At 41.7% G+C, this 14,764-nt stretch overlaps 1 protein-coding gene across 1 annotated transcript in view; it reads left to right on the forward strand.

The window, feature by feature from the left end:
• Positions 1-14,764, forward strand: part of Bcar3 (BCAR3 adaptor protein, NSP family member) — a 115,017-nt gene that overhangs the window by 36,786 nt on the left and 63,467 nt on the right. The window contains exon 3 of the mRNA XM_047565439.1: positions 4,682-4,721. Coding sequence (XP_047421395.1) covers positions 4,682-4,721 — 40 coding nt within the window. The remainder of the gene's footprint in view (positions 1-4,681; positions 4,722-14,764) is intronic.

Genomic DNA, 14,764 nt, shown 5'->3' on the forward strand with positions numbered 1-14,764 from the left:
GAGAGCATGTCGAATCTCCTTTGGCATTTTAGTTACTAAATCATAATCAAAAGTAACAAAGCATAGGTCTCTTTGGAAGTACATTGCTCTTCTATTTGTAAGTATTTTTTCTAGACCATCACTACCCAAACTTTTTGTGATGATGGAAATGATCTACAATAAGGTCGTGCAATGTGGTAGCTCCTAGCCACATGGGACTGTTGAGCACTTCAAATGTGGTTGGTGCGACTGAGGAAATAAAATTTTATTTAGGTTTAATTTAAATAGTCACTTGTGGCTAGTGATGACCACATTGGACAGTGAAGCTTTAGAAAGAAATCATTTATATTAAATAGATGAATTCTTGACTTCTACAGAACAAGAATTGTACCAGAGTACTAGTCAAGTATGGATTATACTTTTAAGGCATTTGAGGTCCTGCCTAAGATGCCAGTTTATGAATTCAGAATAAGAAACTTTGAAGACTGTTCTCTTAGGAACTTCCAACTTAGGGATGTTATAAGTAAGCAGGACAATTAAGCCTGGCTCCATCTGAGGCTTTGGGGATTGTTTTCGTCTGAGCCATCATGATAGCTGGATGTGTTCATCTTACTGATGTGCTGATTTGTATCCTCTGACCTACATCTCCTTATCCCCCACCTCTAACTCTTGGTAACCCCTGTTTTATTTTCTATCCCTGCATACTTGAATTTTAGTTTTGTATCTAAAAATAAAGTGAGATCATGAAATATTTTTCTTTCTGTGTCTAGTTTATTTCATGAAGCATAATGTCCTCCAGGCTCATCAATGTGCGGTGAATGGCAAGATCTCATTCTTTTTCATGACTGAATAGCATCCCACTGTGTATATATATATATGTATATACCACTGTTTCTTTATCTGGTCATCCATGGACAGACACCTAAGTTGTTTCCATATCTTGGCTATTGTGAATAATGCTATAATGACAAGGGAGTTACAGACAGCTTTTATGAGTTGGTGATTTCCTTTCCTTTGGGCATATGCCCAAAGGAGGGATCACTGGATCATATTTTTAATTTCTTTGGAAACCTCCATACTGTTTTCTATAATGATTATACCAATCTGCATTTCCACCAACAGTGTACAAGAGCTCCCTTTACCCCCTTTGCCAATATCTGTTATCTTTTGACTTCTCAATAATAGCTATCCTGTCGTGTGTGGGGCAGTGTTTCATAGTGATTTTGATTGGCCCTTCCCTGATGATTCAGGATGTTGAGCACTTTTCATATACCCATTTGCCATTTTGATGTTTTCTTTGGAGAAACATCTATTCAGACCTTTTGCTGTTTTTAAATTAGGTTATTTGCATTTCTACTACTGAGTTGTATGACTTCCTTATATATTTTGATTATTAACCCTTTATCAGATAATGTGATTTGCAAATATTTTTCCCAGCCCACAGTCTACTATATCACTTTGTTGTGCAGAAGCTTTTTGGTTTGCTTGTTTGGTTGCTGGTGACCTAAGCTTTTGATATCCATGCTGCACATCTCAGGGAAAAAAAATATTTGGGCCTGCAGCTAAAGCATGTACATTCATTAATTTAGAATAGTGATTCTCCAAGTAGGACATTTCAGCTTTCAAAAGATGAAAGGAAAAGGATTTTAACAACCAAACCTGGTGGGAAGAACAAAGAGCATAGGCATAAACTAAGTTACTAAAATAATGACATGTAGGGGGCCTAAAAAATAGTTGAAATCCTAAGTCATGACTAGTTGGTCTTCATATTTGACAAATGTTTTCCCAAAAATGAATGAAATGAAACTGAAGGAAAATACTTGATAATGTTAGTGGCCAAAAATTCAGGTCTTCAAATGAAAATCAGAACATTGGAAAACTTTTCTTCTCTACCATGAACTTGATAGTCCCTAATGTTTAATAGCTTCTCAAATGAAATCAGTGGTGATATTAATAAATATGATTTGTGTATGTATTACAATTGAAATGGGTCAAAAATTGGGAGATTTATTTTCTTTTCATGCAAGAGATTTTATTAAGCAGGCAGGCAGAGTGTCTGCCTGCAGGGAGAGAGAGAGTGAGAGAGAGAGAGAAAGAGCAAGAGTGAGTGAAAGTGAGGAGGAGATGGGAGATCTTTATAACTCAGTAAGCCAGTGTTTTCCAGAGTATTGGTTACAGAATCACAGATAAATAAAGGCACTGAAAGTGCAAGATAGATGTAATATCTAACATGGTTTCAGACCATATTATAATTACCTTTAGAAAACTATTACTTGTTATCTTTTGGTATGGTATCAAAGCAGAATAGCCATAATTACCTGAAAGTATATTAAAATACCCCTACCTTTTCCAATGATATCTATATGAGGATGGGTTTTCTTTCTTTATTTCAACTAGCACATATCATATAACAGATTGAATGCAGTACATATGAAAATTCAGCTGTCTTCTACTAAACCAGTCATGAAAAAGATTTGTAAAATGTGAAATAATATCACTCTTCTCAGTAAATTTTTGTTAGGAAATTTTTCTATTTTTAATAATAGTTTTATGGACACATATAATGGGTTCTTTTTAAAAATTGAGTTGATAAATATTTTGAAATTTTCTCAGTATAATTTCTAATGCCAATAATCAAAAGATAGGATCCACATAAATGTTCTTCGAGCTCCTCAATTTAGAATGTTAAAGAGGTCCTAAGAGAGCTGGGGTTGTAATCAGTGGTAAAGCACCTGCCTAGCATGTGTGAAGCACTGGGTTAGATTCTCAGCACCACATATAAATAAATAAATAAGACAAAGGCCCATGACAAATGTTTTCCCAAAAATGAATGAAATGAAACTGTTTTTTTAATAAAGTTTTTAATAACAAAAAAGAGAGAGAGATCCTAAGATCAAAAAGTTTGAGAACCATCAATTTAGACATACAGACCATTACTTTTAATCTATGCATGAAGGCACATATATTAGTATATAAAGTACATTTTAAGTATACATAAAAATAGAAATATGAAGAAGATGAAAACAACATTTCAGTGGTTCTAACATTTTTCTGTACTCCCAGGGCAAGAAAATTTAGGTCTGTAAGCCTAATATGTTAATTCAGTAGAGAATCAAGGTTTCAAGAACTTAAAGGGGAAGCATAGTCAAAATGGTGCTGACAGAGCTTTTAGTGACTGGCAGGGTAGCTCCAGGAAACCACAGCCTGTTGACATCAGCACGCTCCAGAATGCAGCACTGGGCAGACAAGCACAGCATTGATATCACAGAGACCTGCAGAGCAAGGTGACCTGTCCTAGTGGACTCGAGGTTCCTGACTTGAAGGCAGAGTACACCTCCAGTGAAGGCTATGAAAGGCTGATTCATATCCCTCTTTGATAAGAATGCAACCAGGGATTCTGAGCTTAAGCCCCTCTCTGACTCTTCGACCCTACAAAGGGATGCATTTTAGAACCTAATCAATTTGCATGCAGAGGTGCATCTCAGATGAGCCGGCCCCTGTGCATGCGTGCTGTGCGTAGTCCAAAATGTACAGTCAAATCACATGAGGAGGGCTGGGGTTGCATCCATTTCCACCACAAAACGTGAGGTTCCTGACCTGTGGGGCCAGGACTCCTTGTGCCCTGGGCAATGGGCATGCCAGGAAAGGAGCACTACAGCCTCCCTACTGCCAGAGAAGTGGTCCACACTAGCAGGTTCAGGCTTGAGCTCAGCTTACCTAGGGAGCTGCTTGTCCGTGGGGATCCCCTGCCTTCGATGGATGTGGTCTTTGTGTCACTAGGCTGAGATAGCATCATTCCCCTTCAGAGGAGAGGCTGGGCTTTAGAGCTTTTCTATCCTTTTAAAATGATCTCTCTGTGGGGACATGCTGAGCTTTCAAAGTCTCTTTTGCATTGTGGGGGACACCTTACTGTAACCCTGCCAGCACAGCAAACATTTGCTCTCTTGTCTCCCTCTTCTTACTGCCTTAGTCAGACCTTCCGACCTTTCCACTTTCTGTCATAATTCACCCTTCTCAAGCCGCCTGCTGCTGTTTACTTCTAATTTTCTCGCTGGTCCTAGCATATTATTACAGTGGACATAAAAGCAGACATTACATGGGGGATAACAAAGAAAATTAGAATGAATCAGCCAGGTTTACATCAGCAGTGGGTGGGTAGTAGTATCCAGTGACAAGAAGAGAAGGATGTGGTTGAGAAGCAGACATGGGTAGGAGATTCACCCAGGTGCTGAGCAACCTTGAGAAGCTGCCCTACCTGCCTGATTCTCTATCTTCTTACTGTCAAAGTTGGCACAGCGCAGTTGCCTGGTGGGGACCATTGGGGTTTAACCAAGTATTCGAAAATGCTGCATGTTCTGATACCCAGTCCTGCCCTATACTCACCTCTGCCCCCTTGGAGCTGTTGGCTTCGAACTTTGAGGATAGTTTTTATGCTTGAGTGAACCTCGAATTGTCACATACAAATAGTCTAAAACTCTGAAGCCAGAACTTGACAGGAAAGTATGAGGTTGTGGTAGCCCACCTTCTCCCGGGAAAGGAATCTGCCTATGTTCTGACTTCCTTATCTATCTGTCCTATGGTCTGAGAGGTGGATGCCTAGCTCAGTAACTTAATGAATAGGGTTAAATAAGATTGGACACACTTTACCTAGTGTAAAAATATGTTGTTCCTAATTGTTCTCATTTCTGATTTTTCTTTTCAGGGATCCGCATCTTCTGGACCCAACTCTGGAATATGTGAAGGTAGGAAACCATGATTTAACATATAATCATGACCTTGTGTAATAGATTTCCCATTTCTAACACAGTGTTGCCAAATAATGCTGCAGCCTGGCTTATGTAGAAAGCTCTTTATAATGTCTGAAACAACCAGAGAAAAGTTGATTTTCTTTGGCACAAGGGTCTTGTGTCTTCCTATTATAGGTCTACAGTCTTTCTATACACACCCCTTTTTTGACCTAGATTATTTTAAAAGTTTTTTATTTTTATTTTTATTTTTTTTAGAAAGGTATGATCAAGGTGTTACGAGGTCAGCACCCAATAATCAAACTCATTATTTTGGCAGTGACAGGTAAGGATATTCACACTTAGTGGGATAAATAGATGATTTTATGTAGGTTGGGTCAAATTTTGCTACCAAATGAGGCCTAGTTAGTTTTGCTGCCAAGTGAGTTCTTTTTAAATTTTTTTTTGTTTTTCAGAGCTTTTTTGGATTTTGGAATGGTAGCTAAGGAAGTGTAACCTCCAGTGGAGGATCACAGGCTCCCTAAGGTTTTATGAACTGTTCTTTCCTTTCAAACAGCCACCCTTTTTTTTCAGTGGCTAATCTGAGATTGAGTAGTAAGAGGTTATTTTCCAGTGGGGCCAACAGTCAATGCTTTTAAATATTCAACCCTTTCAACCCTTCTAAACAAAGTTTTTCTTCTGAAAAGAAATAAAAGATATTTTTCACTTTTTCCCTCTGCCCTCCCCACATTTTTTGGCTGTGTGTGTTTGCTTTGTTTTGTTTTCAAACTGTAATTAAACCTTCTACAAAAGAGAGAAGTTTGATCTGTAGCTCTTGGATTTATGATAGCATGTGTTATTTTTTAGGAGATTTCTTGGCTTGAGTTAGGATGCAGGCTTTCCTTCCTAGGAGCCTCGTCCTGTCTTCATTATTCCAAGGGCATCTTCCAGGTTTCAAAGCATTGAGACCTGTTGCTTTTCTTTGTACCCATATCTTTCCCAGAGTTCTAGCATTTTCTCTCATTTCGACCAGAGGAAAGATGGGAAAAGAGAAAGCTCCAATAGAACCACCTGGTCATGAGGGAAAGTTAAAATGAAGTGTGGAGGTGGATATTCTTTCTTTCCCTATCTTACACCTGAAAAATGTCAGAACTATTTCTACTGCAGCAAGTGTGTAATCCTGAACCATCAGGGACACCAAACCAGAGTTTGGTCAGTTTTATGAGTGGCAGGCCTGGTCCCTCCTGGAGACATCTTGTGTTTCTGTATAGTTTGTGCTTTGCTGAGCATTAAGGGTGTTATTCACATAGACTAGGATTTGACTTAACAGGTGTTAAAAAAATGTAACCTGGGATTATGCAGCATGTAAGTCACAGCAACCCTGTAAAAATCGCTCCATTCCTTGTTTCAGAGATTTTCTCCCATGGTAGATCCAGTTACCTCTGACCTTTACTCCAGTAACTCAGTTTTTGTTTTTTGTTTTTTGTTTTTTTTTCTTTTATAAAAGTCTAACCCCAACAGGCACTGGGTAGTGCACACCTGTAATCCCAGCACAGCAACTTGGGAGGCTAAGGCAGGAGGATCACAAGTTCAAAGCCAGCCCAAGCAACTTTGCAAAACCCTGTCTCAAAAGTAAAGATAAAAAGGACTGGGAATGTGACTCAGTGGTTAAACACCCTGGGGTTCAATCCCTGGTACCAAAAGAAAAAAAAAAGTCCGATTCACTTTTAAGATAATTCAGTGGTGAATTCTACAGTTAAACATAGGAATTGTAGAGTGACCTGTTTAGTACAGTAGTCCCCCTTATATATGGTTTTAGTCATGTGAAATCAACTATGGTCCAAAATACTAAATGCAAAATTCCAGAAATAAAAAGTCTGTAAGTTTTAAACTGCATGTTTCTGTATAGTGTCTTAAAGTTTTGGGCTGTCCTGGTTGGGGCAGGAATCATCCCTTGGTCTGGCATATCCACATTGTGCATGCTACCTATCCATGAGTCACTCAGCTATCTCAGCTATCACGTTGACTATCACAGCACTGCAGTGCTGTGTCACTTATGTTAATGATCCCAAAGCACAAGAGTCATAATGCAGAGGAAGCACCGGGGCATAAAACCTGGAGGGCAGATTAATGCTGGTACTATGTGGCAACACTGCCGCACATATAGGAAAAACATAGTACAGTCTGTGGAGTTTGATTCTATTGGTTGGTCCAGACATCAGTTGGGTGTCTTAGAATGTATTCTTCAAGGATAAGGGGGCTACCGTGTTAACAACTGCATCTTGTCATGAATATGCATCACTGTCGGTTGAATTGTATTGACTAAGAAGAGGTATGGTGATCAGCAGTGTCTTCTGTTTATCTCAACTCTTCCTTCTTTTCCTGGCAGTGAGACATGGAGGCTCAGAGGGTCATTTTCAAGGTCTTGTTGAGGTGTTCTGCAGGTTGCTTTTTCTTCCTAACCTGATCTGGATCTTGTCAGAACTTTAAAATGTGTCCCTCCTGAATGCAAAACAAAGTTAGTGTTGTTTTTTTCCTTTCTCATTTTGCCCTTGGTCTACAGAGATGACTTGGGAATTTGTTGGGTCAACAGGGAGAGTTTTTGCTTGTCTTCTTGGGTAATAAGGCTCTGGGAGCACATTCCTAGAGGCCTCTGACCTCAAGGTCCAAAGGGGCCCATGTGTTAGTCTTCTTGGGCCATTTCCAGACTTAGTTGCCTTTGGAACCTGGCTACCTGTGCCATGAAGGCTTCATAAATCAGTGACATCTGGTGCCTTGTGATTGCAGGTTGACTTTAGATAATTTAAGGGAGGTGAGAAAGTTGTGCATAAGAAGAGACAGAGTTTGGCCCATTGATCTTGAGCTGATTTTCCCCTGCAGTCCCCCAGTGCACTTAATGCCTTTTGGGGCATGGAGAAAAGTAGAAATTCTGTGTTAAGTATGTTGGATCACAAAGTGCCCTCTGGCAGGGTCAGATCCACTGGCCTAAAAACTAAGAGTCAAGATGCCAAATTTTTAGGATTCATCGTGACTGTGACTGGGGAGCAGTCTGATCCCTGCCTGAGTCTCTATGGGCAATGGAAGCACCCAGCTGTGGCCAATGGACAGCAGAGCAGAGCTAATCCCATTAAGAGCTTCAGTTCTAGGTCTCCCTCACTGTCTCTAAGTGCCCTGCTCCTCCCTCCAGGAGACTTTCTAACCATCCTCACCAGATTTCCCCAGTGCCCAGACAGGAGACACAGCTCTGGGACTGCTTTCCTGCCTCTTTGAGTCTGGGGGAGACAGGGCACTGAGGTTGGCCCCATGGCTAGTAGGTTCAGGACTGCAGTGTTATGGCAAGACAGAGCTAGGGGAGAGAGAGAATCCAAGATTCAGTCCTGTTCGGTTTGTATTCTGTGTCCTCTAATACCCTGTAGGGTTTGTAGTGCAAAACATTAATACAGTGTGAAAGGGACCAATCTCCGGGTTGCTTAGTTACCATAGTTCTTCCCAGTGTGGAATGAAGGGAGACGTGCAAGCCTGGGAAGCCCCAGGGCTCTTTGGGGGGTTTGTTTCTGTCATCCAGCCGTCTGGACTCCTGCTGGGTCTCCCAACAGCATCCAGACCCTAAAGGCTCAATTTGACGTTTGGATGTGATAGGAAAATAGATGACAGATCCATAGCCCAGGGAATTTGGAATCTCCTTGCTCACTGTTTCTGTGACTTTAATTCTGCCCTCTGGAGAGGAGAGTTTGGGGGTTTTTTCAAGGCTCTTGTTGTTTGTTTGTTTTTACTATTTTTCTACTTTTCCTGTCTCTCCTCCTTTTTTTTCCACAGCAGCTCAAAACACAGTCATTTTGAAAGTCTGATTTTAACTGTTTTGTATAATCTTGAGGCCCTTTTCTGTAATCAAATATAACTGATCCTCTTTCACTATATTTGAAAGAAAACACTTTTTCCAGATAGGAAAGCAGAAACCACCTTGGTGGCTCCCCCTGCCTCCTGCTACCTACCGTGTGGATACTGACTTGGTTGGTGGTGCACAGCTCTGGAATTTTCCTCTGCGTACCTAGCATACCTGACTCTAGATAAAAACCATTTTTTTTTTTTTTTAAATAGGAGGAAATTGCTTTTAGAGGAGGAGCCTTAGGCATAGCTAGGAAGCAGAGTTTTGCATTCTGGGCTGCTCGGACTACTTACTCCCCCATTGGATTTGCTCTATTTTCATAAAGGTATTTATTTCTTAGACATGTGTCAGGTGGTTGCTTAAAATATTTGTTAAAACAGTTCTGCTAAAATGTTAATAATTGGTAATAAATTAATGTTATTAATTGGTAATAGCTCAGTGTATTCCCCATTCCAGATGGGAGACCAACAGAGACTTCAAGTAACACATCCCTGGTATGTCCCTCTGGAGGGGAGCTGGGTCCACACGTTGACTCTAATTAGCAATGTGACCCTGGACCTCCCAACAAGTAGAAACCTTGGGGCGGGCTCTTGTGCCTTCTAGCTCAACATTTTTAGGAATCTGTATGCCTGTGACAGACTGGAGGGGATGGATTTTTAGCAAGTGGTAAAGAGTCCTTAGTTATGCCCTCACTTCCTCCATCCCCGGGATGGGGAATTGAACCCAGGGGCACTTTAACACTGAGCTGCATCCCCAGTACTTTTTAAAGTTTTATTTTGAGATGGGAATCTCACTATGTTGCCAAGGCTGGCATCAAACTTGTGAGCTTCCTGCCTCCCCATCCTGAGTCACTGGGATTACAGGTATGTGCCACCACACCCAGTTATGCTGTCACTCTTTTTTTTTTTTTTTTTTTTTTGCGGTACTGGGAATCGAACTCAGGGCCTTGTGCTTGCGAGGTAAGCACTGTACCAGCTGAGCTATCTCCCCAGCCCTTATGCTGTCACTCTTGATCATGAAATTGCCATATTGGTTGGAGCAAGGTGGTATTTTATGTTATATCTCAGACATTGAGCCCAATGATGTGATGGATAATAATTGCCCACCTGTCATTACTCCAAAAGATTGGAAATTTATTCCTACATTTGCTTCATGATCCATTGTTTCACTTTTGTAACCACTTTTGAGTCTATAAAAACTTATTTTTACTCTTTTCTCATTCTTTTAATTTTTTTCCTGGAGTTTTGGGAGTTGCCCACTGCCTGGCTTCCACTAAATTTTATAAATTCATATCATTTCCTATCTCATTCCCCTTTACACCTAACTTCCTTTTGTGCTGAAGAGTAATTCTTCTTAGCCTCTTCATACACAGGACCTACAGTTATTTTAGTAAAGTCTCTGTTCTGTGGGTGGGTTAAAGTATCTTGTTTTGTTTTTAAGAGAAAGAAGTGATTGGCAAGGGCAGAACTGGGTGATTTTTCTTCTAGAAGAAATGTTTACTATAGATTTTCATTTTATAATACACTGTCTATAAGAAAAACAGATTGAAAAATCTAAGGAAGTAGAAAAGAAAATTTGGAATGCCTGTGTTTTCAAATTAGCCAGGAGCACACAAGTGCTTTTTGGTGGGCAGGCTGTGAACAGCACAATGTGGGCCATGGACAAAGGCCTGCTCTCCAGGCGACCACATAAGCAAGTGTCAGGACGGAATGCAGCCTTTTGTTCCTGGCTAGGTTCCTAGTGAACAAATATCCTCTTTCTTTTGTAGTCACCCTTGGGGGATTCTTGTTAGACCCACTTCTGAGCTCTAATAAAACAACTTGCAGTCTCTGAGCTCCTTGCAGGTTGGGAAAAGAAAGGACAAGACTGGAACTGTTGTCCTGAGTAGGGACCAGGGCCCTTCTTCCTTCAGAGCAGAGATGAGCCCAGAGAGGCCTAGAAAGCTGTCCTTTGTGGTGTAAACCCTGAAAATGCTCCTTCCCAGAGGGTCTTCTAACTATAGACATTAGTCTGTCCAAAGCTCAGATCTCAGCAAGGCCATTTCCTGCAGTCGGCTGGGGATACATTAGGTCACCCAGCAGATTAAAAGAGGAGTAATTATGCGAATTCCAGCGCCAAGAATAAGTGCCCTGGCTGTAGGAGAAGGGGCGGTGTGACTTCGGCTCCCCTTTTGTGCTCAACATGGCCGCAGCCATGGTCACAGTTAAATAGCTGTCTTTGAGGAAAGTCTTTTCTTCGGCAGGAAAACAGGCCAGTCTGCTCTGAATTAGCCAGCTAACAAAGTCATGAAAAGGACTTACAAAAACAATGGCACGCTGTACATTCCGTGAGATTTTAACAAGTTATATGAACCAAATAATGGCCTGATTGGCTGGCTCTGCAGGTTTTTGCCTGAGTGTGCACATCCATAGAGCCAGCACTGTCCCCTGTGGGACCAGAGATCAAACACTGCCAGCAGTGAATGAGAAACAGCCCTGGCTCTCCCTGGGCCCACATTCAGAGGATGGAAAGGGAGAGCGCTCCCATCCAGCGCCCCCCAGTCTGCCCCCACAGCTTTCTCTGCAGATATACTTGGGAAGTTTAGTGTTACTACAATTTTAGAAAATTGCTGAGGCAGGGTGGGAAGGCAGAAGAATAGGGGTGGAGGACAGAGTCTCATTCAGCGGAATCTTATCATTCAAGTCTGTGAAAATGTGGCCACTTATAAAAAGTAAAACCTTATCATAAAAACATGTCCATATAAAAGTCTTTTTATATGTGATTATAGTGACATTATTCATCATTAACAAAAACTGGAAATAGCCCAAATGTCCTTCAACTGGTGAACACTCTATAGGACACCCACACAATGGCATACTATTCAGCCATAAAGAGGAACAGACTTTTGGTACACACAAACCATGAATAAACCTCAGATGCATCATGCTGAGTGAAAGTAGACAGTCTGTGACACTTTGGGGAAACTTATAGTAACAGAAAGCAAATGAATGGTAGAAAAGCATTTGGGGAGAAAGTCCTCTGTTGAAGGGAACTTTTGGGGATAATAGAAATTTCTTGATCATGGTTGAAGTTACCATACTGGCCACTTATCAGAGCTTGTAGAATTATACTAAAAAGTGTGGTACTTGCCAAATATAAATTATATTCAATAAGCCTGATTTTAAAAAGCCAGCCAAGAATCAGGGCATGGTGGTGCTGCCTGTAATCCCAGCAGCTCAGGAGGCTAAGACAGGAGGATCACAAGTTCAAAGCCAGCCTGAGCAACTTAGTGAGACCCTAAGCAACTTAGCGAAACCCTGTCTCTAAATAAAATAGAAAAAGGGCTGGAGATGTGACTCAGTGGTTAAGTGACTCTGGGTTCAATCCCTGGTACCAAAAAAAAAAAAAAAAAAAAAAAAGACAAGTCAAGCCAAGGGCTGGGGATACAGTTCTGTAGAGCACTTGCTTATGGTGTGGACCTGGGCTCCATCTTGAATACTGGGCTGGCGGCGGGTGGGGAGAGGGGGAGCTAAAACTTGTATTTTAGCCCTTAAGTGCTGCCACCTCAGGAAGGAACATTTTGCCTCCTGAGATGGCCCACATCACTGAGGCCTGATCTCTGTTCAGCTCTGTTCAGATGGAGAAAGTCCTGCACTTATAGGTTTTTTTACCACATGGGTTCCTTCAGTTCTGAGTTTTATAGCCTGTGTTCCTAATTGTGCAGTCTAGTCAGACCAGGTGAGAGGAAAACATTATCAAGAGCCCAGCCTAAGAGCAGTGGGAATGGAAGGGCCAGGTGCTGGAGGCCCTTTAGAGAATTAAGACCCATTTTATTGGCCAAGTTGACAGATCCTGGCAGGACTTGAATGGAGCAGGTGGGGGAACGGAAAAAGGGGCAGTTCCAGGGTTCACACTAGTGCGTGGCATCTTGCCAGAACACTCCGTGTTTTAGAGGGGAAAGAAGAGTTCCACATGGAGACCTTGTCACCAAAATGACATTAAATTAATTCACGAGTTTTGGGGAGTATCTTTAGATTGAGAGACTGAGCAAACTCTAGCCCAGGCCAAATCTGGCCTACCACCTGTTTTTGTAATGCCCACAAACTAAAATTGAACATTATCATTTTAAATGTTTTTTTTTTTTTTTAATCTGAAGAGCAGTATTGTTATACAAAATTCAAACTGTGTTGTGTACATGTGAAGTTCTGTTGGACTTCAGCCATGCCCTGTGTGTCATTGCCTGTGGCTGCTCTCATCATGTATGGCCCACAAAGCCAAGCAGAACCCTTCATAGAAAAGGCTAGATAACCCCGACTCTAGACCATTTGCACCAACACTGTTCCTGTTTGACCTCTCAATAATGCAAAACAGGCTTGCAACAAAAAAATTCTGTCCTTTCAAGCTGGCACTTTGTGATGTGACCTTGTATCACTGCCATCATCTTTGCCTACTGACCCAGCAGTGAGTCCTTGTGCAAGGCTTGTGATCTTGCACAACTACAGAGACAGTGCAACACTGTGCAAAATCTGGGTGTGCATCATCATCTTGTGGGGTAGACTTGGCTTTGAGCAGCATCTCTGTGCTAATCTGGTCACTTTTAGCATCTTTGGCTCTGCTGGATGAGCAGGTGACAGGGGGCAGTATGGGTACTTGAACCCTGACTACTCCTCCCTGGGTCTTGTCTGGACAACTCCTCAGGCCAAATGTTGCTCTACCAAATGCAGCCTGAGATGAGCTTTCTCATGTCCCCAGTCAGAAGTGCATTCTCCCTGGGCCTTCTGAATGTGATGTTCAAGATAAGCTCAAACTCTGGAGCTGCCCTTGGAGGTGTCTGAAGGAAGCTGGTCTGCCCAGTGAGTAGAATAAGGCAGACTCACGTTCCATTTGAATTTCTATTCTAGGCTGTGGGCTGCACCTTGAAGCTGAGGCACCAGCCTCCTTGGCTTAAGGCAGAAGGTTCTTCTAAGATCCCAGAGAGTATGAGAGGTGGTAAAGACACTGGAAATGAACAGTTAAGCAAGAGTTGAAAAAGGGGCTTCTGACAGGACTCAGCTCCAAATTGGACATGAAATCCAAGGTGGCCTGTCTACCTCTAACCTCATCTCCTGCCATTCCCTTTAGTCTCTCAATCCATTGTCCTGGCTTGCCCTACTGCCTCTGGGTCTTTACCTTCTCCTTGGCCTAGAAGATCTTCCTGAAGCAGAACTGCTGAATGGTTTGAAGTGGGCACTAGTATGTTGTGGGTAGAACTGTGTCCCTTGAAGAAATCTGTCAAAGTCCTAGCCCCTAGTACCTGTGCATGTGACCTTATTTGGCACTAGGGTCTTTGCAGATATAACCAAATTAAGCTGAGGTCCTCCACAAATATGTGTTGAAATTCTAACCCCAGTACTTGCAAATGAGACCTTATTTGGAAATAGGGTCTTTGCAGATTAAGTAAACAAATTAAGATGAGGTCATACTGAATTAGGGTTGGCCCTAATTCAATGGTATCCTTGTAAGAAGGGAATTTGGGTGTTTTGTTTTGTTTATCTTATTGCCTCCCCCACCTCTGTTTACCTTTCATTTATTTACCATTCATTTGTTTCTAATATAATGAGCAGCTTTGAAATTTTGAATGAGCTGCTTTGAAACCAGTCACCCAACCTGAGACTAGAATATTGGCAATACTTAAATAGCCCAAGCACTCATATCAAAGAAATACTATTTCTACTTAGTATTGAATGTGTAAGAATCCAAGTGTGTAGGTAGCATTTCTCTAGTTCTCCTGGTTTGGATTTGGAGTTTGTGTGTATGTTTGTGGCTGGAAGTAATAAAGGAAATTGGACACAAAGACAGACACACAGAGAGAATGCCATGTGACAACAGAGGCAGAGATTAGAGGGATTTGTCCACAAGCTAGGGACAACCCAGGATCACTGGGACCTCCAGAAGTTAGGAAGAGACAAGGAAGGCTTCTCCCCTGGAGTCTTTGGAGAGACCATAGCCCTGCTAATACTTCTAGCCTCCAAACTGTGGAAGAATAAATTTCTTTCCTTTGTTTTGATACCAGGGATTGAACTCGGGGGCACTTGACCACTGAGCCACATCCCCAGCCTTTTTTGTATTTTATTTAGAAACAGGGTCTCGCTGAGTTGCTGAGGCTTGAACTTTTGATCCTCCTGCCTCAGTCTTCCAAGCTACTGGAATTACAGGC

The sequence above is a fragment of the Sciurus carolinensis genome, chromosome 1, assembly GCF_902686445.1.
Source record: "Sciurus carolinensis chromosome 1, mSciCar1.2, whole genome shotgun sequence".
NCBI lineage: Eukaryota > Metazoa > Chordata > Mammalia > Rodentia > Sciuridae > Sciurus > Sciurus carolinensis.